The 25,502-nt window shown below is 49.8% G+C and overlaps 2 protein-coding genes across 3 annotated transcripts; one reads left to right on the top strand and one right to left on the bottom strand.

The window, feature by feature from the left end:
* The first annotated feature begins 1,290 nt into the window (after positions 1-1,290).
* On the top strand, positions 1,291-7,011 carry MBD6 (methyl-CpG binding domain protein 6). The gene is made up of 11 exons (XM_081082527.1): positions 1,291-1,409; positions 1,703-1,805; positions 1,938-2,100; positions 2,281-3,330; positions 3,512-4,173; positions 4,441-4,594; positions 4,774-4,943; positions 5,037-5,450; positions 5,552-5,604; positions 5,830-5,896; positions 6,041-7,011. Exons 1-11 carry the CDS (start codon positions 1,297-1,299, stop codon positions 6,113-6,115), a joined length of 3,024 nt encoding a protein of 1,007 aa, XP_080938653.1. The 5' UTR covers positions 1,291-1,296; the 3' UTR covers positions 6,116-7,011.
* A 154-nt stretch (positions 7,012-7,165) lies between these two features.
* On the bottom strand, positions 7,166-22,312 carry DCTN2 (dynactin subunit 2). Of its 2 annotated transcripts, XM_081082528.1 has the most exons (14): positions 22,122-22,312; positions 21,167-21,235; positions 11,916-12,012; positions 11,680-11,741; positions 11,246-11,344; positions 10,885-11,045; positions 10,537-10,687; positions 9,695-9,760; positions 9,444-9,482; positions 9,188-9,265; positions 9,022-9,093; positions 8,676-8,778; positions 8,488-8,579; positions 7,166-7,600 (listed from the first exon to the last, which is right to left on the bottom strand). In XM_081082528.1, exons 1-14 carry the CDS (start codon positions 22,155-22,157, stop codon positions 7,514-7,516), a joined length of 1,212 nt encoding a protein of 403 aa, XP_080938654.1. In that variant the 5' UTR covers positions 22,158-22,312; the 3' UTR covers positions 7,166-7,513. The 2 variants fall into 2 exon arrangements, with proteins under 2 accessions (XP_080938654.1, XP_080938655.1); XM_081082529.1 differs by lacking the exons at positions 21,167-21,235; positions 22,122-22,312 and adding an exon at positions 14,481-15,507.
* Between the last annotated feature and the right edge of the window lie 3,190 nt (positions 22,313-25,502).

The following is a 25,502-nucleotide window of genomic DNA, read 5'->3' as shown; positions in this document are numbered from 1 at the left end:
ACCGGAGGCTCGGGCTCCACCGACCCTCCTCCCACTCCCTCCCACTCACCCTCTGGGCCGCAACTGCGCAGGGCGGGGCCGGCCGAACCATGGGCCGCGGTGAGTGCAGGGCCCGGCCCCCCCATTCCGCCCCTCCCCCTCCCCTCCCCTCCAGTCCCTACCCTCTGCCCCCTCCGCGTCCTCTCGGCCCCTTTCCCTGGCCCCATCCGCACTCCCCCGCCCTCACCTGCCCCCACCGTTTCCCTCTCTTAACTGCTTGACTTTTGCCTTCTTCACCTCCCTCCCCTCAGTGCTTTGCCCACCCTCCGCCCGCCTTCTCCCCAAGTTCCTTCCTACTTCGTGCGCCTTCCCCTCCTCCCCAGGCGAAGGGAAGCAGGCTGGGTGACAGGGCGCCTTGTTATGAGAGGGAAAGTTTTGAAGCCACCCGTGTGGGGTAGGAGCGATGGTGAGGTTGGGGAGAGACTTGAGGGGCGGCCCCACATATTAGAGAAGAGTCCCTGTTGGAGCTAATTTGAAGTCTGTGGGTAGGAGGTGCTGAATCCCTTGCCTTAGGTTTGGAAGGAAATCAGGAGCTTCTCAGGATCCCGGGAGAAGACAGAGCTGTGATTCCAACCTTTCTTAAGACCCAAATGAACCAGATCAGCAATGGTGGGGGCGAGTTCTATTGGTACCACCCGAACAAGCAGTTGGGCAATGGTCTGGTGACCTGTGGGGCAATCTGTACTTTTTATATGATCTCCCTGGGGGGTGGGAAACCTCCTACTGGCCGGGCATTAGGGGAATTTGCCCACACTCCTGGATGAAGTCTTGTCTCTGACCGGACAAAAGGACCCTGCTCTTTATATGTCTAGGCTGTGATTCCTTGGTCCCTGGGAGTTGAGGCTTTGACCTAGGGACTGCATATGAAAAAGGTGGATTGTGGACTCACCAGCAGATCCCTGAGATTTTTATGGGCGCTTACTTCATTAAGGATCTTTTCCTTGCGAGTGTCTTGAGCTGTTGTGCTCTCTTGAGTTGGGCAGATTCCTGACAGTCCCTTCTCTCTCCTGCCTTGCAGGTGTGGGCTAAGCTGGCGGCCCCGGCTTTAGACTGGACCCCACAATGTTTGCAGAGATGTTCAGGTAACCATGGTGGGTGGGATGGCAAAGGGTTCCCCCTCATTCAACCACCCAGCTCTCTAGGGTCTCCCTACAACCTATGACTTCATGGAGTACTCCCTCAGGTACCCAGCCCAGTTGAATCCTCCTAATGCCCATGGATGTCTGTTATCAGGCACGTGGGAGCTGATTACACACAATGAATGGGGGCAATGAGAGCAGTGGAGCAGACAGACCTGGGGGCCCTGTGGCCACATCTGTCCCCATCGGCTGGCAGCGCTGTGTTCGTGAGGGTGCTGTGCTCTATATCAGGTATAGATTCTCAGAGTTCCCTGAATTGTATCCCCAGGCCCTTCAGTTGCCTGATTTGTCTCCCACCCTACCTCTCAAAGCTCAGATCTCTGGTACCCTGTTGCTCTCCTGTTCCTCCTTCCTTCCTCACCCTTTTTACTGTCTCTCTGAATCTACTCTCCCTCTCTGTCTCTTCCCATATTCCTTACCCTCTGCCCTTCCTAGGAAGGTATTTGACTAAGGAACTGTCATTTAGGAGTGTCTCCTAATTCAGTGTCAACTAACCCCATCCTCTCTGACCCTTCCCCTCCCAGCCCAAGTGGCACCGAGCTGTCTTCCTTGGAGCAAACCCGGAGCTACCTCCTCAGCGATGGGACCTGCAAGTGCGGTCTGGAGTGTCCACTCAATGTCCCCAAGGTCAGAGTGATGAGGGGTCCCTGCCAGAGAGTACAGGGATAAACCTAGACTTAATGCACATCACTGCCCATGGTAGCCTTTGGCACAGATCCCATCCCCTCAGGGTCCCTGTCCATGCCTTTTACCTCACAGGTTTTCAACTTTGACCCTTTGGCCCCGGTGACCCCGGGTGGGGCTGGAGTGGGGCCAGCATCAGAGGAAGACATGACCAAGCTGTGCAACCATCGAAGGAAAGCCGTTGCCATGGCAACCTTGTACCGCAGCATGGAGACCACCTGCTCACACTCTTCTCCTGGTGAGTCTTCTCTACTTTATAGAAGGAAACTGAGGACAACTTAAAGGGCCTGGAAGAGGAATGATGGGAAGTTTTATGGGAGCGATCAAGAAGCGTGGAGTGGAGGGCAGCTTGGTGACAGGAGGGCACAGGGAGGTTGGGAATTTTTGAAGCTAACCCATCATTTCTCATTTATTGCAGGAGAGGGAGCGAGCCCCCAAATGTTCCACACTGTGTCCCCAGGGCCCCCCTCTACCCGCCCTCCCTGTAGAGTCCCTCCTACAACTCCACTTAATGGGGGTCCTGGCTCCCTTCCCCCAGAACCATCCTCAGTTCCACAGGCCTTCCCCCCTCTAGCAGGCCCTGGGGGGCTCTTCCCACCAAGGCTTCCTGATCCAGTCCCCTCCGGAGGCAGCAGCAGTCCCTGTTTCCTCCCAAGGGGCAATGCTCCCTCTCCAGCTCCACCTCCTCCACCTGCCATTAGCCTCAATGCTCCCTCATACAACTGGGGAGCACCCCTCCGATCCAGCCTGGTGCCCCCTGACTTGGGCTCTCTTCCAGCTCCTCATGCCTCCTCCTCACCACCTTCAGATCCTCCTCTCTTCCACTGTAGTGATGCCTTAACACCCCCTCCTTTGCCCCCGAGCAATAATCTCCCTGCTCCCCGCGGTCCCCCTGGTCCTTCCACTCAACCACCAGTGTCTTCAGCCACTATGCACCTGCCCCTGGTCCTGGGACCCCAGGGAGAGGCCCCCATCGTGGAAGGCCCTGGGGCACCCCCCTTCCTTGCTAGCAGCCTACTCTCTGCAGCGGCCAAGGCACAGCGTCCCCCCCACCCCCCTCCCAGCACTTTACAGGGCCAAAGGCCCTGTGCCCCACCACCCTCAGCTTCCCACTCATCATCACCCCGTCCCACTCAGCGCCGTCCCCGCAGACCCCCAACTGTATTGCGATTGCTAGAAGGGGGAGGCCCTCAAGCCCCTAGACGGAGCCGTCCTCGTGCCCCTGCTCCTGTGCCCCAATCCTTTTCTCTCCCTGAGCCATCCCAACCTATTCTCCCTTCTGTGCTGTCCCTTCTGGGACTCCCCACCCCTGGCTCTTCCCACTCTGATGGAAGCTTTAACCTTTTGGGGTCAGATGCACACCTTCCTCCTCCCCCAACCCTCTCCTCAGGGAGCCCTCCCCAGCCTAGGCACCCCCTCCTTTCCTCCCTGCCTGGGACCTCCAGTGGCAGCCTCAGCAGTGTGCCAGGTATGTAACTGAATGAGTGTGGTAGAGCCCTTGCCCCTGGGGTGGAAAAAGGCAGCCAAGGCATCTAGGGGAGAGTTTAGAACTCTTTGGCAGTTTTCTGGGTTGGGGACCGGGAGGTTGGGCTCTTTGGACATGGGGATAAAGAGTCTCCCTTGAGCTGAATTTTTCTTTTCCTTTGCAGGTGCCCCTGCCCCACCAGCTGCCTCCAAAGCCCCCCTAGTTCCCAGCCCTGTACTTCAAAGCCCATCTGACGGACTGGGGATGGGGGCAAGCACCACCTGCCCTCTGCCTCCCCTGGCTGGTGGGGAGGCTTTCCCTTTCCCCAGCCCTGAGCAGGGCCTGGCACTGAGTGGAGCTGGCTTCCCAGGGATGCTAGGAGCCTTGCCTCTCCCTCTGAGTCTGGGGCAGCCTCCACCTTCTCCATTACTCAGCCACAGTTTATTTGGCATGCTGGCTGGGGGAGGGGGACAACCGCCCCCTGAGCCCCTGCTACCCCCACCAGGGGGACCTGGCCCTCCCCTAGCCCCAGGCGAGCCTGAAGGGCCTTCACTTTTGGTGGCTTCCCTGCTTCCACCACCCCCTTCAGACCTCCTTTCACCCCCTTCTGCACCTCCTAGCAACCTCCTAGCCTCTTTCCTGCCTCTGTTGGCCCTGGGCCCCACAGCTGGGGATGGGGAGGGGTCTGCAGAGGGAGCTGGAGGTCCAAGTGGGGAGACATTTTCAGGTTTAGGAGACCTGCCCCCGCTACTGTTTCCCCCACTTTCAGCCCCCCCTACCCTCATAGCTTTAAATTCTGCGCTGCTGGCTGCCAGCCTGGATCCCCCCTCTGGGACGTCCCCTCAGGTGAGGATAGGGGGTGGGACAGAACAAGAGGTAGAATCAGAGATGGGAGCTGGGAATCAAAGGCTTTCCGGTTTCTGCTGAGCTCTTCCTCAGGGCCTTTGGGGAAGGCTTAGTGCTTGGCTAAGGGTAGGATAGCTGTAAGAACTGGGTCTGTATTTAATAAGTGTGGCCTACTTCACGTGAGGCTTTAGATTGAATATGTGAAAGTACTATAAATGTATGGACTACTTTACATATGTATGTATGATAAGCATTCTTTCTCCTTAGCCCTGTGTCCTGAGTGCCCCCCAACCTGGACCACCTACCTCCAGTGTCACCACGGCAACTACTGACCTGGGAGCCTCCTCTCTGGGCAAGGCCCCCTCCAACTCAGGGAGACCCCCCCAACTCCTTAGCCCTCTGCTGAGTGCCAGCCTGCTGGGTAAGTCTGAGGGCAGACTCTGGTATGGAAGAGAAGAAAAAAGGCAGTAAAAATTGGGAGGTGCAGGTGGATGAACTGGGGAAGAGTCTTTGACCACTGGGTAAAGCCTAAGAGAATAATAGGATTTGTTCAACTTAATTGGTTTGCCTAGGGAGACCCCTGACTTTATAATTCAACAGGTGATCTGTCTTCGCTGACCAGCAGCCCTGGAGCCCTCCCCAGCCTGTTGCAGCCTCCTGGCTCTCTTCTCTCTGGCCAGTTGGGGTTGCAGCTCCTCCCTGCGGGGGGAGCTCCTCCACCCCTCTCAGAGGCTTCTAGTCCCTTAGCCTGCCTGCTACAAAGTCTCCAGGTGAGGGTTTAGGGGAGTTTTTCCCCAAACTGGAAATATGAGCATTCTGAGTTACAAAGCAGACTGATTGAGATTTTATTTTTTTGCCTGTAGATCCCTCCAGAGCAGCCAGAAGCCCCCCATCTGCCCCCTGAGAGCCCCACCTCAGCCCTAGAACCAGAGCCTGCTCAGCCTCCCCTCAGTGCCTTAGCCCCACCCCACAGTTCTCCCGACCCCCCAGTCCCTGAGCTGCTCACTGGGAGGGGGTCAGGGAAACGGGGCCGGAGGGGAGGAGGGGGACATAGGGGCATTAATGGTGAGGCCAGGCCAGGCCGGGGTCGAAAGCCTGGCAGCCGGCGGGAACCTGGCCGATTAGCCCTCAAGTGGGGGGCACGTGGAGGCTTCAATGGACAAATGGAACGGTCCCCCAAAAGGACCCACCATTGGCAGCATAATGGGGAACTGGCTGAAGGAGGTGCTGAGCCCAAGGATCCATCCCCTCCTGGGCCCCATTCTGAGGACCTTAAGGTGAGTGCAGTGATGGAGGTCTGGCTGAAGGGCTCAGGAATGGCTGTGGCCATGCTGCCTTTTCTTAACTTTCCCTACACACACAGTCCACCTTTTCTCAGGCGCCTCCAGGGGTAGTCAGAAAGTCTCGTCGAGGCCGGAGGAGAAAATACAAGTGAGTATTGGGCCCACCACAATCTTGCCCTTTTCTCAATTCTTGCTGGGTTTGTAGAAATGATTAAAAGAAGTAGCTTGGTTTTCAAAAGGGCAAATACTTATTTGAATATGAATAAGGATACTATGCCTTTACTGTCCAAATGTAGAAAGTTTCCCACCCAAACTCTGAAATTCATCTGGTGCTTGGGGAGGTGTTCCTGATCATCTGTGCCCCTTATTGCAGCCCTACCCGGAACAGCAATATCTCCCGCCAGGATGTTGTTACCTTGGACCCCAGCCCCACAACCCGAGTAAGTGTGTACCAGTGGGTGGGTGGGAGGGTATGTATAGGGATTGGCAGGAGGAAAAAATGGTTAAAGGGAGTGGGGAGAAAATAAAAGACTTATTGATACCTAACTGTTTGATCACTTCTTTCGACTTCCCCTCTTGTATAGGCGGCTGTCCCTCTGCCTCCCCGGGCCCGCCCTGGCCGTCCTGCCAAAAACAAGAGGAGGAAACTGGCCCCATAGCAGCCATACCTGGAGCTGGATCTGACCCTGACTGGGGAAAGCTGAGTGCTGAGCCTTGGGAGCCCCTGCCAGCCACCTGCACCTGTGGACAGTGGGTGGGGGCACTACTCCCCACTCAGAGCACAAATGCAAGCCCTTCCCCTACAATCCCATCCTGAGCCATTGCAGGGGGTAGGGAAGCTCTGCCCCTCCCCCCAAAGCCATGTCACTGAAAAGGCCTTGGGGGGGAGGGGGTATATGGCCCGCTCCCACCAGGCTAAGGGGAATACCCCCTTCCCCAGGTCTTTTATTTGTTTAAGTTATTTTTGCACAAATGACTCTTTTATATTTAATTCGACTTCATTGCCTCCCTTCTTGAAGCCAACAGGCTCAGTTTACAAACCTGTGAGCTACTGTTGGCTGCTGTCCTCCTTCCCAGTGAAAGGTACAAAGCAATAAGCATCATGCATCCTCCCCTCACCTCTCCAACACCCCTCTGTCTCTGGCTCAGGTTGCTCAAAGCACAGATCCTCTCTTACCCCTGTCCCCAGGTTTGAAACACATAGCCTCATTTCAAGGTGTAGCCAGCTTCCATCTTCTGGGATAGAAAAAAGGGGTAAGGGGATAAAGAGAGCCCTCTGGGACTCTCCCCCCATACACACTACACTGCCCCTTCTCCCCTCCCCCCATCAAAATGCTCAGAGACGTTGTGATGATGCGACTGAGGATTATGCAACGTGGTCCAACCGGAGCGGCCAGCATGACCAGCTGTCCAGGGGCTGCCTCCTGCCTTTTCTTTTGTAAAGACAAGACCCTTGGGAGTTTTAATTCTGTTTTGTACTTGCCCTGTGGGGCCTCCACTGCTTTTCTATGGGAGATACTCTTAATTTAACAGATGAGAATATTTTGAAACTCTGGCTCTGACTCTGTACTCATTTTTTCCTTAGTTCTTTGGTATGAATGGGTTACAATTTAACTCCTTCTCCTGTAGTAGATAGTAGCTTAGCCTGCCTATTATGCTATGAATGTCTCAGTGCTGCCTCTTCCCCAGGAAACACAGCAGAGGCCACACAGAGTACAACAGCATTTAATGGTCAGAAACAGTTGTACAGTGTTACAATCAGCCACAGAAACTGCTGCAGGACAAGACCCAATCCTTCCCACACAGGACAAAGCAATATTGGACATGACCTGGCATGTGGCTGGGCCCAGGACCTGAGGGGAGACCACCATCTAATATCCCCAGCTAGCCCTCTAGTCATCAGAGGAGGGGTATAAACCCCACATGCAAGAAGAACCATTTGTGCCCAGTGTCAAATGGGATGGGATGCAAGAGCTACAATTACGGGAAAACTATGTAACCTGTTAACACAGTTCAAAGGGGTGGGTATTACCCCTGTTCTCCATCTCCCAAGGGGCTCACTTTCCCAGTTTCTTCATCCGCTCATCAATGTTGGCAAAATTCCCCTCAACTGTGGACAGGTTTTCACGCATGGTTGTCTGTACCTAGAAAGTGATAGAGATGTTTTATTCTTTGTCAATTCCAGGTGCTTACCTAGCTGAGGACCTAAAATTCTTAGGACAAAATGAAATGGAAACACAGCTTACGGGCCTCAGAGCAGGGAGGTTATAGCAGTAGTTTTCAAACTACTCTTGGAGTACCATGGACCTAGGTCAGGGTCTGCCAAGCAGGCAGGATTCTTAAGCGGGTCAAGTAAGATTTTGTTGAAATAGGGGTTCACTGATTAAAGTTAGAAAATTGCTCCAGAGGAAGAACATTATACCAAGTAAATTTTTTCACTTATTTTGATGGTCCTGTGATGCTGGTCTCTCAACTTTAATGTTCCTCCTCCCCCCAGCACTGAAAACTGTGTCTCAACAGAAACCAAGGCCTCATTATGTGCTGGACACTGCTAAAAGAATGAAGGAAGAAGGTGAAACTCACTGCTCAGAGTCAGAAATGAAGTGGCAAAACCAGGTTGGAGCCTAGCTCCTGACGTGAAAGCCCACATTCCTCCCAATGTACTATGCTCAGGAGAACCTGGATGAGGACCCAGAGAGGGTAAAGCTAAGCTGAGACTACAGAGGAAAAGGGTAGGTTTCAGAGGAAAAGCTGATGTTTATTGAACTAACAATTCACCCAGGTTATTTAACCTCATCCACATAACTCTGAAATAAGTACAATTTTCCAGAGGGCAAGACCGAAGTTCATAGGCTAAGTTTCCACAACCACTGAAAAACAGTGTGAAGACTCAAACCAAGGTCCTGCTACAAACGATGCCACCAAAGGGGCTAAGGCAGAAAGCACTCTGAGATACTCAGAAGACACTCAGCTGGAGAACCTGGTCTGTGTGTCTGAAGAAGGGAGGCAACAAACCAATAAAGGGGCAGACCTGGGTCAAGAGGGTGGTGTTGTCCTTGAGAGAACTAGCGATCATCTGCTGTGTGGTGTCCAAGTGTGTCAGGAGCTGACCAAACTGCATGGCTACAAAAGAAAGGTATGGGGGAGGTTAGAATGCAAGACAAGAGGAAAGGGAATAGAAGTTGCCTACTTTCCAATTCCTCTGGACACCCCTCCCACCTTGCTCATGCAGCTGCTTGATGGTGACAAGTCTCTGCACCAGCTCAGGAAGGGTGGAGGCGATGGGGCTCCAGCGCTGTATGGTTTCATATAGCTGGTGCACCTGGAGGGACAGGACAGGGCCCAGAGGAGTTGGCCTGCTTGTCAGTGAAGTACACACTGACTTTACTAGGGTGGGGTGAGGTCAACTAGGTGGGGACAGAGCAAAGCACTACCCTTTCTCAGTTGGCACGGGTTTATAAAGACAGGGACCTGAGGATTCAGTGCTCTCATTACCACCAGGATGACTTGGAGAACATAAGGAAGCAGGAAAGGGTGGAAAGATGGGGAAAGATGTCTTCCCGACCTTGCTTTGTGTATCTGCATCCTCTACAGAAGCTTTATGCTTGGCAATCTCATTCACCTTTCCCAGGACACTCTGCAAACACAGATTTTAAGGCTGATAGGTAAGTGCATCCAGGGCTTCCCAAGTCCCAAGCGATCTGTAATCCACTTTGTCCTCCACTTAATACCTGTAGCCGAGCCTCCACTTGGTCCAAAACTGCAAGGTCCAGGGCGCTCACCTTTGCCTGCAACAGTTCTACAGTCTCCTGGGGGAAGGGGTTGGGAAAAGTTTCATAAAGAAGAAAAGATCAGACTAGGAAGAGGCCACCCCATATTCCACTGAGAGTAATTAATATATAGATGTAGACCTCAAAATCATTCTCCAAGCAACCCGATCCCAATATCCCCTCGTACCCCAAACACTCCATTCTTTTTCACACTCACTGTTAGGCAGGCTCCCTGCAGACCTGCAGAAAGAGGATTCTGGTGGGGAAGAGGAGGGAAGAAATCAGTGATTCTACTCTCTCCATATGATTACCACTTTCCCCATCCTTCCTGTTCTAGCGGGAGCCCACTGGCTGATCCCAGTACTGACACCCTTTCCTGACGCCTCCCAGGATTCTGTGGAATGCTGTGGACCTCAGGCTGAGGGTACAGAATGTGAGGATAAGACTAAGAATAGGAGAGCACCTGACCTGAGCATCCTGATTACAGCGTACAGTTGCTTCCAGCTCTGTCAGGCGCTTCTCAAGTTCTGCAACCTAGGGGGAGAAAGGAGGTGAGATTTGCCATCACCTCCCTGCTGCTGCAGTGGGAGGTAAGATCCTGCTATTCTCTGCGTGTCTGCTTGTAACTCCCCTCTGCTCTTCCCTCTACCAATGGATGCCTTTCCAAGGAACATATCCCTAGTCATAATCTTAAAATCTCAACTGAAAGTAGATGGGTGAGGGGAACACGAAGAATGAGACATCAAGATCATCAGAAGCGCCCTAGCTGGTTTGGCTCAGTGGATACAGCGTCAGCCTGTGGACTGAAAGGTCCCGGGTTCAATTCCAGTCAAGGGCACATGCCTGGGTTGTGGGGCTTGATCCCCAGTGGGGGGCGTGCAGGAGGCAGCCAATCAATGACTCTCATCATTGATGTTTCTATCTCTCTCTCCCTCTCCCTTCCTCTCTGAAATCAATAAAAATATATTAAAAAAAAAAAAAGAGAGAAGCGCTCTAGCTGGTTTGGCTCAGTGGATGGAGCATCGACCTGTGGACTTAAGGCTTCTATGTTAGATTCCCGTCAAGGGTACATGCCCGGGTTGTGGGCTCAATCCCCACTAGGGGGCGTACAGGAAGCAGCCAATCAATTCTCATTTCTATCTCTTCCTCTCCCTTCCTCTCTGAAATCAAAAATATATATATATTTTTAAAAAGATCAGAAGCACCCTCTCCCCAGAACTGATCCCTTGGAGGAAGGCAGGAAAGTCTCTAGGGCCACATCTCCCCTGCCTCCCTCTTGGGCCCCCAATCCACAGTACATACATACTTACTTTGGCAGCTTGAGAGAACTTGTCTTGCTCAGGCCGCGAATGTAGTTCGTAAGTGACAAGGCTGCTATCTGGGAGGGTCCCACTTGTGGTTTTTCCCCCTGAACCAGCCCCTTTGCTGTTCTTTGTTGCCTCCAGCTGTAGTAGTAGGCGCCTAGGTCAGAAGACCAAGTAATAATATCATGACCTGAAGGATGCAGGCCAGCCCAGCCACACTTTCTCATTCTACCTCAGAGTAGCAGCATTAAGGAACCGCTAGGCCATCTCTTCCCTTAACAGCCCTGTCACTACCTGGCTGAGTCCCTCTGCACCCCGATTAGCAACGATTTCTCAACCACGTAGAGCACCCACTTGGCCAGAGCTCCATCAGGGTCAGTAAGGTTGATCGCTGCATCTGGTCCCAGCAGCTTCTCCAGGTGGGAAGCAACCAGCTGCTGCTTCAGGGCTGCCAGCTGTTTAGCCAACACCACGGGGGTCAGCTTCTCCTCAGTGGCTGATTCCTTCACTGTTGTCTGGTATGAAAAGAAGGGTGGCAAGAGTGAACTAAGGAAAAAAAAAAGGGTCAGATCTAGCTGTGGCTGGAAGTCACCTATAGCACTGAATAGAGATTCGTGTGGATCCAGGAGCACAGGGACTCGTTCTCCTCCTGCTGGGAGGTCCTCCTCTGTTCTACAAGTCACAGCAGAGAGGGGAGAAGATAGTTTATAGTTACCTTGATTTTTTCAACTTCAGTTGTCAGCTCTTGGACCTCATGCAATAGTCGCTGGTACTTTTGCTGGGGTGTCTCCTTCACTCCCAGACCCTCTCCAAGCTAGAGAGCAAGCACAAAAGGTGATGTTATACCCCCCAGTACAGGGAACCTCAGGAATTTATCCAAACCCTGGGCTTGAATTGTAATGGTGTTACATCCAACTCAGAATCTACTACACCCTATTGAACTGAGATAGCTGGAGGCCTGGAGACTCTCCAGAGCAAACAGCAGAGGAATAAAGCATCCTCAGATGCATCCTACTGGGTTCCTCTTTCCCCATCCCCTCTGGTTGGGGACCCCCAACCAAAGAGAAACTCAGAATCTGACAGCATCCCTTGATCTCCTGCTAGAGAGGATCACTGTACCTTTCCCATCAACACACACACACAACAAACCATCTCATATTCTCCGGATTCGTATCCTGTCCTCTTGGTTTTTCCAATACGATCTGAGAAATCTGTCAACAAAAGAAGATGAAATTAAGGGCCTGATCTAAGCCCAAGGCAGTCAAGGTCTCAGGTGACAATGAAGGCTTCCCCCAGGGATCTCTATGAGGGACCCTTTCCCAAAGCAAAAGGCACTAAGGCCTGAGGACAGATTTCCCCCCAGCCAATTTACAGCCCAGTCTCACCAAGTCCCTTTGTCCCCACTCTCTTGTCTTTGAACTTGTCATAGGCAGCATTAGGATTGACAATGATGTGCTCTACACTTGTGCTCGTCAGTTCCTCCTGCAGGAATAGGTAGTTCAGGCGCTGGGCAGTCTCATTCACACTCTAGAACTTCCCCATAAAAATCCCCTATATATAAGTAGATTGGCTCCTACTTTCCAAGCTGCAGACCCAGGCCCGACCTAGGAAACGGAAGCTTCCTGGTAAATTGTAGTCTCAGTTGTATAAACATTAACACCCTGATTCAACTGGGAACAGAGGAAGCATAGCCTCCCCACTCCCCCGCCCCAGCCAACTGGGCCCTCCCAGTTATTTGGCACATACCATGCATTCAGGGTAAGAAATGAACCTGACCTTTTAACCTTTACTTTTTACCAAAAGTAAATTTCCTTGCTGCTGAGGAAGTCCACTTTCAAGCTAATTTCCCTTCTTGCTGGAGGAAAAGAAGTAGAATAACAGACAATCAAGCTACCAACTCTAAGAGTGAATATTAGGACTTGAATGTGCTGCTGAAGGGAAGATATCAGCTCTTTGATAGAAAAAGAAGGTTGGCTGGCAAAGAGCCTGACCAGAAGTTCTGTTTCTAAGCTGCCATGAAGTCAGGGAATTCAGGGGAAGAGAGGCAGGCAAGAACACACTGTATTATTTTTTAAGGGACATCTTAGAAGCAACAAGCAGAAGCAGTATCTGCTTGCCAAGAATACCTATGGGCAAGGGCCATAGACAAGTCCTGAAATGGAGATAACTCAGCATCTATTCTAAGAGAAGCCCCAGCTCCAGCCCTCCCTGACCTTTCTGCTGGCTCTTAAGCGCTGAAGCTACCCCATAAACGGGGGACATGGTAAAGAAAGGAAATGAGATTTTACTCTAGAAATTGAGGCAGAGGTTCCCTCCTTACTGGGTATCTACTGGCTGTTCAAATTCCAATAACTACACCAACTCTGGGCATTCATACTGCATGTCTGTCCTTCAATTGTCAGCAGTCTGACAGTGCTCACTACATTACTGAGGGTGGGGGTGGGGGAGAGGGGACATTCAGGAGTCCTTTTCTTTTGGAGATGCTACCTCCACCTTCTACAGAAGGAAGACAAAGTAAGTCTTCTTTCCTTTAGCTGGAATAATGGTTCTCAACCCTGGCTGCACAACAGAATCACTTACAAAATATTAGGCCCTAGCCTAGAGCATCATCCTGATACACCAAGGTTGAAGGTTTGATCCAAGGTTGAGGGTTGGATCCCTGGTCAGGGCATATACAGGAAACAACCAATGATTGCATAAATAAGTAGAACAACAATCTCTCTCTCTCAAACCAATTTTTTAAAACATTAGAAAGAAAAAGAGGCCTGGGCTCACCTCTGTAGATTCTGATTTATTGTTCCAGGGTAGGGCCAGTGCAGTAGGTTGGTTTAAAAGCTACTCAGGTGATTCTAATATTTCTAATATGCAGCCAGGAACAAGAATCTCTGCCTGTGGGTATTGAGGGGTGGGGGGATGATGGTGATAAAGAGACACTGATGGAGAAAAAGCAGCAGACAAAAGCTCCATCCTTCATCTCTGATGTGCTATTAAAGAAGGAATCAGTGTGAGTGGCAGCTTTAAAAGTAAGGGAGGAAAGGGGGTAAGGAGAACTGATCAACTTTGATCTTTCCCTCTTCTTCAGGAAAGTACTGGGCAGAGGGATAAGAGCTAAAGATTAAGGGAAAACAACAGGGTTCAATGTCCCATATGCAAGGGCCTAGGGGAAAAAAAGACAACTGAGTCCTAAATTATCATCTCTTTAATCTTCTCTGAAATGTTAAGGCCTGAGCACCCACCAGCCAAATAACTGTGTGGTCTCTAGCGTCTGTAAGTGTCTGAGAAGGACTCGTGCTCAGGAAAGACAACCATCTTCTCTGAAAGTTGACACTCAGTAATATGCCACTCCTCTTTGTGAGTGCCCTAATCAAGGCCAATGAAGTAGAAACCCATTAAAAAAATTTTTCTCTTAAAAAGAGGAATGGGAGATATAGTCTACAGACCAAAGAAAGAAATTATAGCTCCATTGTGTTAAACCTTTATTATGGGACAGGCACTGTGCAGATGAGAACCTACTTTCTAATTTACTTTCCTAAAAATAGGGAAGGGGTGGAGTAAGAAAGGCAAATACACAGAACTATGAGTTTCAGAGGTTCTGGACAGTAAGAGGGATGGATAATGCTTTCACCTCACTGTTCCTGACACAGAAGCATGTGCTGGGTCAGGAGGGCGGCCTGACACTGGCACCCCTGAGGAGCCCTCTGAGGGTGTGGCCCTGGAGACAGGTGGGCAGAACACTTCAGTCCTCCAGTGGCACCTACTCCACAGTGTCTCAGAGATCTGGGGGCATGAGTTAGGGGCAATGTTATTACAGTGACTTGTGAGGTGGGAAAAGGTTGTCGCTGGGGTGGGGCTGAATAGATGAAAGATTTGGTAGAGACAAAAGGACAGAAAAACAACTGCCCATCACAGCACACCCCACTAAAAAGCAGATGAAAGGTCAGGCTTCTTACCAGCTCCTTGTGGTTTCCCCAGAGGTGAGAAAATCAAGAGTTAAAAGGAAAGGGAGTGGGGAAATGGGGGTGAGGGAGGGGAAAAAAAAAGACAAAATTGTTATTAGCAAATTGTCACATGCACTACATGACAGTCTTCAAACACACTGCACCACAGGGCCCAGGGGAGCCTAGCAAAATTTGGGGACCAAGAAATTTCAGCTCGGGTTGTCACATACCCCCAGAAGAAAGAAGAGCTTGGGTCCCTTTCCTCTCTGGTGGTGAGGATGTCATGAAGCTTTGCCAGTAACAGCAGCAATTCAGGATCATCTGAGAACTAGTAGTTAGATGCTGCAAGCTAGTGGCATGGAACAGGGAAGTGGGGGGAAAGAAGGCTGAGGTGGAGGGGAAGCTGTAGAAATGGCAATGTGAAGCAGAGGCTATGGAGATTCTGAGGACCTGCACTGATTGAGGGTCCATAATTCTCAAGGGGGGAGTTCATGGCTTAAGTCTTCCTGTCCCCTGGTTTCTCTAGTGTAGAAGAATCAGACATTTGGATGACTGAGTCAGTCACAATGAGAGTGCTCATGTGGGTGGTCTGTTATAATTTTAGGTTTAGCAGAATAAAATATGCCAGGTACAGATGGTGAGTTTAGGGAAATACGAAGCACCTGATTGAAGCCCCATTCTCCTTCTCTGCTGCTAAACGACACAGGGCAGATCCTGGTCCCTCGTGCATTCCGTGTTTGATTACTTCTTGAGTGATGGGTAGCTCACCCTGCAGCTCGGAGGGATCCAGAGCAATTCTGCCATGATGTGCTAGCACAATGAGTGCAGAGGACACCAAGATTCACAGCTACCAGCCCATATGCAGAACAGGTTTCTTCAACCCTCTACTCACAAGATTCACAGGGGTTGGAGGGTAGACAAAGGGGAAAGGTGGGAGTATTTAAAAGAGGCCTTATTTTAGTCCAGGCCACACAGATAAGAATCTCATTTCCAGGCAAGACTGGTAAAGAACTACCAGGAAGGGGAATCCAGCTGTACACCCTGCCTCTCCAGGAGCTCTACTGACGGGTAGATAGAAGTGTGAGGGTCAAATGCTTCCTGCTCCAGAGATTTCCGCTAAATATACCTGAACCTCAACCTCTCCATCGCCTGATGCCAGGGTCCACCCTAGCAGACTCCTCCCTCAGCTCAGGGTAGAGGTGAACCTGGGTCCTGTGGTCTAGGCTGGGATGTCTCTACAGAGTGGGTGTATGCGCTCACAGTTGCATGCATACAAAACAAGGGGAGGCACACACACTACACATTTCTCTTACTTGCCCCACAAAGCTAAAATCAGTTTGGGAGAAACTCAAGGAGAAATAGAGGACAATGGGCCGTAAATCAAGTTCAAATCATGAAGAACAATCAGAATCAGGAGGACAGAAAAATCAAAGAAAAGGAAAATGGCATTATTAGTTTGCAAACAATATATGCCACTTCCAGATCTGTCCTATGGAGAATGATGAGATTTTAAGCCAGGGGTGGGCAAACTTTTTGACTCGAGGGCCACAATGGGTTCTTAAACTGGACCGGAGGGCCGGAACAAAAGCCTGGATGGAGTGTTTGTGTGAACTAATACATGTTAACACTGCTGCTGGTGAAGGAGAGAGGGGAGAGCAAGAGAACCCTCTGCTCTTTCGGCTCCGCGGGCCGTAGTTTGCCCACGGCTGTTTTAAGCATAATTCCTGTAACCTGGAATAGTAACAGTCACCATGGAAACCTACTACACCCAGCCACCTTGACTTGGAAATTCTAAGTGCCCTGATACCAGGTACTAGCTTATCTGGTAGATGATTCCCAGTCCCTCTCACTAATGAACTCCCAGACTCCCCAGGGCTGTTTGGCTAAATGACTGTGCCTAGAGGCAAAACCTGAGGTTCTAGATCAGATAGGGGGGAGAGGCCTGTTCAGGCTCTATGCCAACACTGCAGCCAGAGGGACTTTGGAACCATGAAGACAAGGAGCATGGATAGTACAGAAGAATAAAACTGTCCAGGATGGACCAACATAGTGCTGAGCAACCATCCATTTCTAAAGGAGGGGAACAGAAACAGAAAGACTCATGAAAGCACAAATAAACAAAGTTATTGCCTTTAAATTAGCATATAATACCCCTTTTGCCTATCCAATTTATCTTTCTGTAAAGGCTCAGCCTAGAATATTAAATTGAGTTTTCCAGGCATAATCCACACACAGCTAAGAAGTGAGGACTGTGGCTGTTCCCCTTGTTTTTCATCCCTGTTTGGAATAGTTTAGTCATTCCTTTTCTCTTAACCCCATTTCAGTCTGAGAAAGGCAACCCCCTTCTAACTCTAGCTCCTGAGTGCCTTATGTGCCCAAGCATTCCTAGCCTCCATGTTTCTATCCCATCCTCCATTGGACAGTTTTATTCTGCAGACTTCCCAAGAGGAAGAGACAATGATTCATGGATCATCATTGTGCTTCTAATCCTTGATTTCTGATCTTTAAACATACGGCCAGCAGGCCCCTTAGTGATCCAGCTAGGGACTCATTAGAATTTAAATTAGCTATAACAATAGCACAGTGGCAGAGCATTGCATGCGAGAGGGCAGATGAAAAAAACATGCAGAGAAGAAGCATCGAATGGTCTTACTTGTGCAAACTAGTGTCCAGGCAAGGTGGTGAGGAGGGAGGATGGGGGAAGCATCAGGAAAAACTCAGGTAAGTTCAAGTGCGCCAACAGTTAATGAACACAATCAAGCATACTCTATGATACCCCAAACTGTAAGGAAGAGAACCTACCATTTGTCATTTCAACCTGGTGCAGTGTCCAGCAGTACCTACCCTTTGGAAAACTGAAGCCTCTGCCAAGGCCCCACCAAACTTTGGCAGGTCACTTTTCCCCCCTTTCACATGGCATTGAGAATAGTTATGGCATAAGGGGAGAAACCAAATCCTACTTCCAGTGAGGTTTTCTAAATTTACTCCCCTTGGCTGGCTGGCATGGCTCAGTGGTTGAGCATCAACTTATGAACAAAAGAGGTCACGGTTTGATTCCTGGTCAGGGCACATGCCTGGGTTGCGGTCTTGATCCCCAGTGGAGGGCGTGCAGGAGGCAGCCAATTGATGAGTCTCTCTCGTCATTCATGTTTCTCTCTCTCTCTCTCCCTCTTCCTTCCTCTCTGAAATCAATAAAAATATATATTCCCCTTGTTCCAGCAGTTCAAAAATCATGAGCAGAATGCCCCACAAACCCAAGGCAGGCTATGGGCCCAGACGAGATGGAATTCCAAATGGGAATTAGCTTTCTGGACAAGACATTTTAAGAAAAGTTTCCAAACAAGCCCATCACCCCAATAAACCCAGGAGAGTCTGAAATCCAGAGAGGAGATCCTCCCAGATTGAGGAAGATGGGGCTAGCCTATACAGTTTTCTGGCCCATTCATTTGAGACTACTTCCTGCTAAAATCATTTTTAAAGGGATAGTAGGAAATTCAGGATCATCTTTACCAAAATTAAAACCCATGGGTTGGCCGGCACAGCTCAGTGGTTGCGCATCGACCTAGGAGCCAGGAGGTCACAGGTTTGGTTCCCTGTCAGGCCATATGCCTGGGTTGTGGGCTCTATCCCCAGTGGAGGGCGTGCAGGAGGCAGCCGATCAATGATGCTCTGTCATCATTGATGTTTCTATGTCTCTCTTCCTCTCCCTTCCTCTCTGAAATCAATAAAAATATATTTAAAAAAACAAACAAAAAAACCCTTCTACTACTGCCCTGGCTAGTTTGGCTCAGTGGATAGAGTGTTAGCTTGAGGAAGGGTCCTGGATTCGATTCCAGTCAAGGGCACATGCCTAGGTTGTGGGCTCGATACCCAATAGGGGGCGTGCAGGAGGCAGCTGATTACTGATTCTCATCATTGATGTTTCTATCTCTCGCTCCCTCTCCCTTCCTCTCTGAAATAAATAAAAATATATTAAAAACAACAAAAACCTTCTACTACTTTCTTCTCCTATCTCCCCATTACGGGAATTGTAAAACTTTTATGTTTAAGTTAAACCAGCAATTACAATCTTTAAGGAATATTACAGGACATTATTTCGTTAGGCAGCCCCATTTCTTCTACAGTGGAGCAAACAGAGAAAGGAGGTTAAAAGACAGGGAGGGTCAACCCTCTCTGACTATTCCTTTTTATTTTTATTAATTTCAGAGAGGAAGAGAGAGAAACATCAATGATGAGAAAGAATCATTGATCGGTTGCCTCCTGCACACCCCCTACTGGGGATCAAGCCAAAATCGAACCAGGACCCTTCAGACCACAGGCAGAAGTTCTATTCACTGAGCCAAACCAGCTAGGGCTGACTATTCCTTCCAATAAAAATCTGAGACGCCGAAAAGGTTCCATTTGAAACTGGTCATATTGGTTGTCTCCAAGGAAGAGAACTTAATGGGCAGACAGTGGTGGGAAGAGAAACTTTCGTTCTATGAGCATATATAACCTATTTTAAAAACCAATAAAATTAAAGTTAAAAATAATCTAGGGCGGGGGGAGAAAATAATCTGGAGACTAAGGCAGAGCATGCTGTTGCCAGGGGTTAAGAAGGTTCCCGAAAACCTCATGGTTCAGTCACAATAGTAGTAATATGCACTGTCACCTGTGCTAGGTCTTAAGGAGGGTAGGTGAGGAGGTAGGCCACTGGTGAGAATCCAAGTCTCATGGACACGAGGTTTCTGGATTATCTAAGTACCACCCACTGCTCCTCAAGTTGCACATTTACGTCAGTATTAAGAGCAGTGGCAGAACCATTACTCAGCTGAATTCCCGAAAGCTGCCCTCCTAAGGCCCACTGGGAAATGCAGAGGCCAAAGACATTAGCTGACATCAGGAAACATCTCAGTAACCACCCCCCAGGCTCCTATAGTAAAGGTCTCCCCATCCTTCTCACTCCTCCCTAGTGAGAGGTATTTATTTAGCTGGGCCTTAAAGGATGGAATATTCACCATCCAGATCCTATACACTTCTATACAGCATCCTAAGCAATGTGCCACAAGAAAAGAATACTTATGGTACCCTCTCTCCCCATTAGATTTTACTAAAATATACTGTTCAGGCTCAGCAGGGAGAAACAGCCAATCAGGGCTCCACATTCAGGTTCTTCCATGCCTGGAATGGGTCTCATCTTTTTATTAAGAGATATCCCATTACCTTCAGAAGGAAAATTACAATGTGTTTTTTGGTTTGGAAAGGGGCTACCTGTTTGTATCAAAGTCAGTGACAAAGGGACAAAGTTCCATTCATTATCTCACCATGAAGGCTTGATGTTTTACAGGTAGTGGCCTAGGCCGGAGTTGAGCAGTATCTGAACTGTGACAGTAGAGTGAAGCCCTCAGCATACACACTCTTGCCCTGTGAGGTCAGAGACAGCTTCCTAATAGGATACCTCTTGGAGAGACAGGTGCATACGTAGGTGCCTGAGCAATGACAACATCTACATTATCTCCAGATACTCAGGCTTGGGGGACAGACTAACATGCCAGCAAGTACAGAAGCCACAAGGAACAAAACACTGAGAGAGGGGACAGGGAAGGTGTTCCCCACAAAGCAGGAACCACTTCCACATAGGGGAAATCAAATAAGGAATAAGTGAGTACGCCAAGCCATACATTATAAGCCAGCAACCAGCATTCTCCAGAACTAACAGCCCCACAGGCATAGCCACAGGACTTACAAACACGCACACTGAGCCTGTTCCCGCTGACTCTTGGTCACAACTTTATTGAGATCTCACACCATCCACATGACCCTAGCCCAGCTCTCTTTGGAAATAACAGAACCTAAAACACATCCTGTAAGACACGGTAACAAATCTCTGTTCCCCTTTGCACTTACATACAGAATTTTCACTATGTTGATTTCCAGTCACTCAATTTTGTTTTTTCCTTCTGTTTCCTCTATGTATCCTAACTTCCCCCATTAGTCTGGGTGACTCTTGAGAGCAAGTGCATTTCTTCCTTGCATTGCACCAAAAATAAAGATTAAACACCTAATAAACAAATTCAATAAACAATGCTAAGTGGTTCCCCTCATTAAAATGTGTCCACAGCTAATTCCTTCCTCCTGAGTTCTTGGACTTGAAAGTGCTATCAGGGCCTCTCCTCTACTGATATAAAAAATGTCTGTTCTTCCTCAAATTTGTTTTGCTCTGACCAGGTCCCTTATCTTTCTTCAGTCTCCAAATAATTTTCTTACTCTTTGCCCGACAGTCATATAAAAGGGTATTCCTCAATACTTCAAAGTCTAGCTCTTGGGAGGATACTAATGAACACATATTGAGTGAAATATTTTATGAACTAGAAGGCCTAGACCTAACCTTAAGCAGTTTATAAAAGCTCAAGCTTCATGATTCATTACCATGGAATAGCGTGCAGGGGACTTAGGGGTCACTCGCCCCAAACCTAAATGTTTTGGGATATTTCAAAGGCCAAGGATCAGATCTTGTTCGTTGGAATTCCACTGACCTGACGCTCCTTCCTGGTATTGCTCACTGGTAGCGGCAAGCCCGCCAAGGCCTTGCCACCAACACACCACCCAGGCTGGGTTGGCATACCCGCTTATCGCCATGGCTCCCCAGAAAAGAGAAAGGGCCTGCCTGGGGGTGAGGTCAGAGTCCAGAGGAGTCCTGAGGCAGCACATAGTCTTACCGCATCGAACTCTGCTTGGTCATCCTCAGGTAGGTCGCTGGTTTCATAAACATCTGGCTCGTTCCTGGCCTGCGGGTAGAAGCAGTGACCACCTGACTTCATTACACAGCACCCACCAACACCCCTGACCCTATTTCATTTGAACAAGTTAACAGAGAAGGCAGGCTGTGATGCCAGAATCCTGTCCCTTCGCTTCCACCTGCCCAGGTAACTGCAGTTCCCATATCTTACAGGGATAGGGATGACAGTGGGGACAGTTGGGACTTGATGGTAAATGCTGAGTATAAGTGATGACCAAGACGTTACCCTAATCAGAAAGGGCATGGGTCCTTGGCAATCCTTATGTCATCAGTAGGAAAAGGGCTGTCCTCGCGTTAGGTCCTGTACACACTACCCTGGCACAAGGGTTAAGAGTGACTCAGGACCTTAGTACCCAAGGTCCTGTGACCCAGCCCCCAACCCAGGAATGCAGGTAGGGCAGCACACAGGGGGTCCATGCCCGCACGTGCGGGGCGGGGTGGGGTGCCAGGGCACTCCCCGGGGGACAGAGTTTTCCATCCAGCACAAGGGTTCTGGCAGGATGCAGGCCATCACTAAGTGGCCGGATGTGTGTGTCTGGGTGGGGATGGGAGGCTCATGGGAAGATGTGGGGACACACGGGTGGTGTTGACACGGGAGGTAGAAACACTCGGGCCCAGTGATATGGGCCCGGAGACGATTTCTGGGCCGAGAACCCGGCGGCGGCCGGAAGAGGGGCCCGGTAGGCCGACCTAGGCCTGGCCCAGTCGGATCAGAGGAGGCCGGAAGGTGCTGCGGCTCGTCCGGAGCGAGCGGCGGGAGCCCTGGGGGTGGTGCAGGGGCTGCAGACGGGAGGGGTCACAGGTTGGTGCCTGTTGGGGGTCCTTAGGAGGTCGGGGGCGCGGTTCTAGGGAGCCGAGGCCGGCCCTGTACTCACAATGCCGGGAAGGTCGGCGTATTTAGGGTCCGCCATGGCGGCGGCGAGGCGGGTTTGGGGGACCGGGGCCTCGGCGAAGCCGGGGCCGGAGTTCGGGTGGGGGAGAGGCTGGGTCCGGGTCCCGGGCTAGGCGGCGGCAGAGGGAGTGGCGGAGGAGGCGGAGGAGTAGGAAGTCTCGCGACAGCTGAAGCACAGGAGGACAGAGCAAAAGTCGCGAGAACAGCACGCTACCACACCCGTGTAGAGGCCGGGACTGGCGAGAACGAGGCCAGGGAATGAGGTAATGGCGGGGGGCGCCGACTGGGATTATGGGATATGTAGTCTTGGCCCACTGGGGCTTTGGCGGGCGATGACAGTAAAGCGCTTTTTATTTCATCCGACCTGTTTTCTTTAGTTTTTACATCAAGCCTGTGAAAGAGCTTTTCTAATTCCCGTTCTTCAGATAAACAAGTTTGGACTCCCCAGAAATCAAATGACTACATAAAAATAACACAACTAGGCATGTTGTGACACAGCCAGGACTCCAAAAACAAGGATAACAAACTTTAATAAAGGCTCAGTCTTGTTGGGAATGAACAAGGTAAGTCACCTTCACCATTTAGGACTGTCATAAAATACAGGAAGCCTCGTTAAATTTGAAATAAGCAATAAATAGGCTTTTAAAAAATGTTTTATTGATTTCAGAGAGGGAAGGAGAGGGAGAGAGAGAAACATCAATAATGAGAGAGAATCATTGAACCGCTGCCTCCTGCACAGCCCCACTGGGGATGGACCCTGCAACCCTGGCATGTGCCCTGACTGAGAATCAAACTGCAACCTCCTTGTTCATAGGTCAAAGCTCAACCACTGAGCCACACCCCGGTTGGACCCATAAGTGTGTCCCATACCATATTTGGGACATAATAGCACAATAAATGTTATTTTTTATTTGAAATTAAAATTTAACTGGTTATACTGTTTTTTGTTTGTTTGTTTGCTTGTTTGAAATATATTTTTATTGATTTCAGGGAGGAAGAGAGATAGAAACACCAAAGATGAGAGAGAACCACTGATCGGCTGTCTCCTGCATGCCCCACACTGGGGATCGACCCCCAACCCCAGCATGTGCCCTGACCAGGAATGGAACTGTGACCTCCTGGTTCTTAGTTTGTTGCTCAACCACTGAGGCATGCTGGCTGGGTTGATTATCCTATTTTTTTCTTCAAATCTAGCAATCCTATCCAAGTTCATAGGTAAGTGATGGCTCTATGTCTGAACACCCTCTGTGCTCTTAGCCACTTCACTGGTTTCAGAGCTTTGAATTTGACAGTTCAAGAAAATTAAAACAAAATTTAAAAAAAAAATTAAAATAAGAACAACAAAGTTTTGCGAGATAAGCATAGCATTGCTTCCTTTCATTTTGCCAAGTACATTAAAGGAAAAAACATCTATTTACTATTGCCATCATTCCTTAGCAGGAAAGTAAGAAGCACATACTCTCAGAATAAATTCTGCTTTATGAAAAATCACACTGCGTGTGTGTTTAATTTTTGCGGAGGGGTGGGGAGGGCTTACCCATAAACCTTTGTCTCTGACCAGTGACCCTCCATGGACTAGCATTTTGAAAGTCCTTTACTTAAGGACGCCATGCTGGAGCCCCTGGAGGCCTGAGGTTGGGCTGTTTCCCAGGATGTACCCTAAGCTTTCAGGCTGTTGCAAAACTTAGAAATAGTGACAGACCAAGTGACTAGAGAGATGCTTATTTTCCTGAGTTTAGAACTCATTGTCATTCTGTGCATCCTCCCTTGGCTCCTCACCAAGCCTCTATCCCTCTTTCTTCATTGTCCTTTGCCTTCCTTTGCAGTTTATTATCCTGAACCCTTCCCCTTCAGTTTCCTTAAAATTCAAGGTGGGTTAGAGGTATAGGTCCAATTTTGGAAACCCTCCCAGTTGAATTCTGAATGCTTAGGTCTTGTCTGGCCAGGCCATCATTCTCTCCCCTTGCCTCATAGTGCCTAAGTGACCTTAGACAATTGTTAGGCAGAACCTCTATCCCCTCCTCCCTTCTTCCATCACCCTGCTCCTCCCCTTGGCCTAGAGCCTCAATTCCTGCAGTCTAACTCTGTTGGCTAGCGGAGGCCTGTGATGTGGAGAAAAATCAATTTGGCCAGCTTCTAGATAGTTCTGCCCAGGGGCTGCAGCAGAAGTCTGACCTAAGGGCAGGAAGGACAAGTAATCTCTAGGCTTGGCTTTTCTTTCTTTCTTTTTTCTTTTTTTTGGCCAGAGAAGTGGGAGAAACAGAGAGGGAAGGGGGAGAAACAAAAGAAGAAAGGCCTGAGATGTTAGGACTCTGTCCAATAGTAACTGGGACAGGAAACACACTCAAATCGGTGTCTAAACCTGCCTGAAACCCAAATTCAGAAGTCTACCCCAGAAGTCCTCTCTTAAAGTCCCTCTGGCCTTGCCCACCCCATCACTACCCCGCCTTCACTGCTTCCTGACTCCCGTTCTCTTGCAAAAGTTACTGCTACCCACGTTCATCATTCCAGGCCCAACCTATGAGGCAAAAATGAAAATTTTATCTGCTCTTGAATTCTGATAGCCCAGAATGGGAGCTTGTTTTCCTTCAAACTGAGGACCTGGAATGGATGTGGGGGCATAGCCGGTTTGGCTCAGTGGATAGAGCTTCAGCTGCGGACTGAAGGGTCCTGTGTTGGTTTCTGGTCAAGGGCAGGTACCTCTTACCTCAGTTGCTGGGCTCGGTTTAGGGCTGGATCCCTGGCCCTGGTCGGGGCACGTGAGGGAGGCAATCAATTCATGTGACACATCGATGTTCCTCTCTCTGTATCCTCCCCTCCTTTCCACGCTTAAGAAAATCAATGGAAAAATATCCTTGGGTGAGGATTAACAACAACAACAAAGCCCTAGCCAGTTTGGTTCAATGGGTAGAGCGTCGGCCTGCCTGCGGACTGAAGGGTCCTGGGTTTGATTACCGCCAGGGCACATGCGGGGGTTGTAGGCTAGATCCCCAGTAGGGGGCGTGCAAGAGGCAGCCAATCAATGATTCTCTCTCATCATTGATGTTTCTATCTCTCTCTCTCCCTCTCCCTTCCTCTCTGAAATCAATAAAAATATATTACAAAACAACAACAAAAAGGAATGTATGTTGGGGACATAGCAGACTGCACCCCTGTATGTAGACGGGAAGGGAATAGCCAAACCTCTCCTGATACTCTTCTCTGAAAAAAATGGGACCTGGACAGCCATCTCCATGGGGTATAGGCCACTGCCCTCGAAGGTTGAGTGGGCTGGGGTGTGTGGAGAGGGAATAAGAAGTGTGCTCCCAATTTGGAGAGAGGATTGTGACGGGGTGGAGGGTGCCCTGGAGTAAAGGGGGCTGGA

The sequence above is a fragment of the Myotis nattereri genome, assembly GCF_964212035.1.
Source record: "Myotis nattereri genome assembly, chromosome: 2".
Classification (NCBI taxonomy): domain Eukaryota; kingdom Metazoa; phylum Chordata; class Mammalia; order Chiroptera; family Vespertilionidae; genus Myotis; species Myotis nattereri.
This window is presented reverse-complemented; position numbering and strand designations above follow the sequence as displayed.

Bases quoted from the DNA above. Each gene is read 5' to 3' on its own strand.
- MBD6 (XM_081082527.1), top strand. From the start codon at position 1,297: ATGAATGGGGGCAATGAGAGCAGTGGAGCAGACAGACCTGGGGGCCCT. The intron at 4,174-4,440 runs GTGAGGATAGGG...CTTTCTCCTTAG, and splicing joins CCTCTGGGACGTCCCCTCAG to CCCTGTGTCCTGAGTGCCCC. The intron at 5,897-6,040 runs GTAAGTGTGTAC...CCTCTTGTATAG, and splicing joins ACCCCAGCCCCACAACCCGA to GCGGCTGTCCCTCTGCCTCC.
- DCTN2 (XM_081082528.1), bottom strand. From the start codon at position 22,157: ATGGCGGACCCTAAATACGCCGACCTTCCCGGCATT. The intron at 11,345-11,679 runs GTTTGTTGTGTG...CTTGCTCTCTAG, and splicing joins AATCCGGAGAATATGAGATG to CTTGGAGAGGGTCTGGGAGT. The intron at 7,601-8,487 runs GTCTGCCCCTTT...ATCACTTTCTAG, and splicing joins ACACCACCCTCTTGACCCAG to GTACAGACAACCATGCGTGA.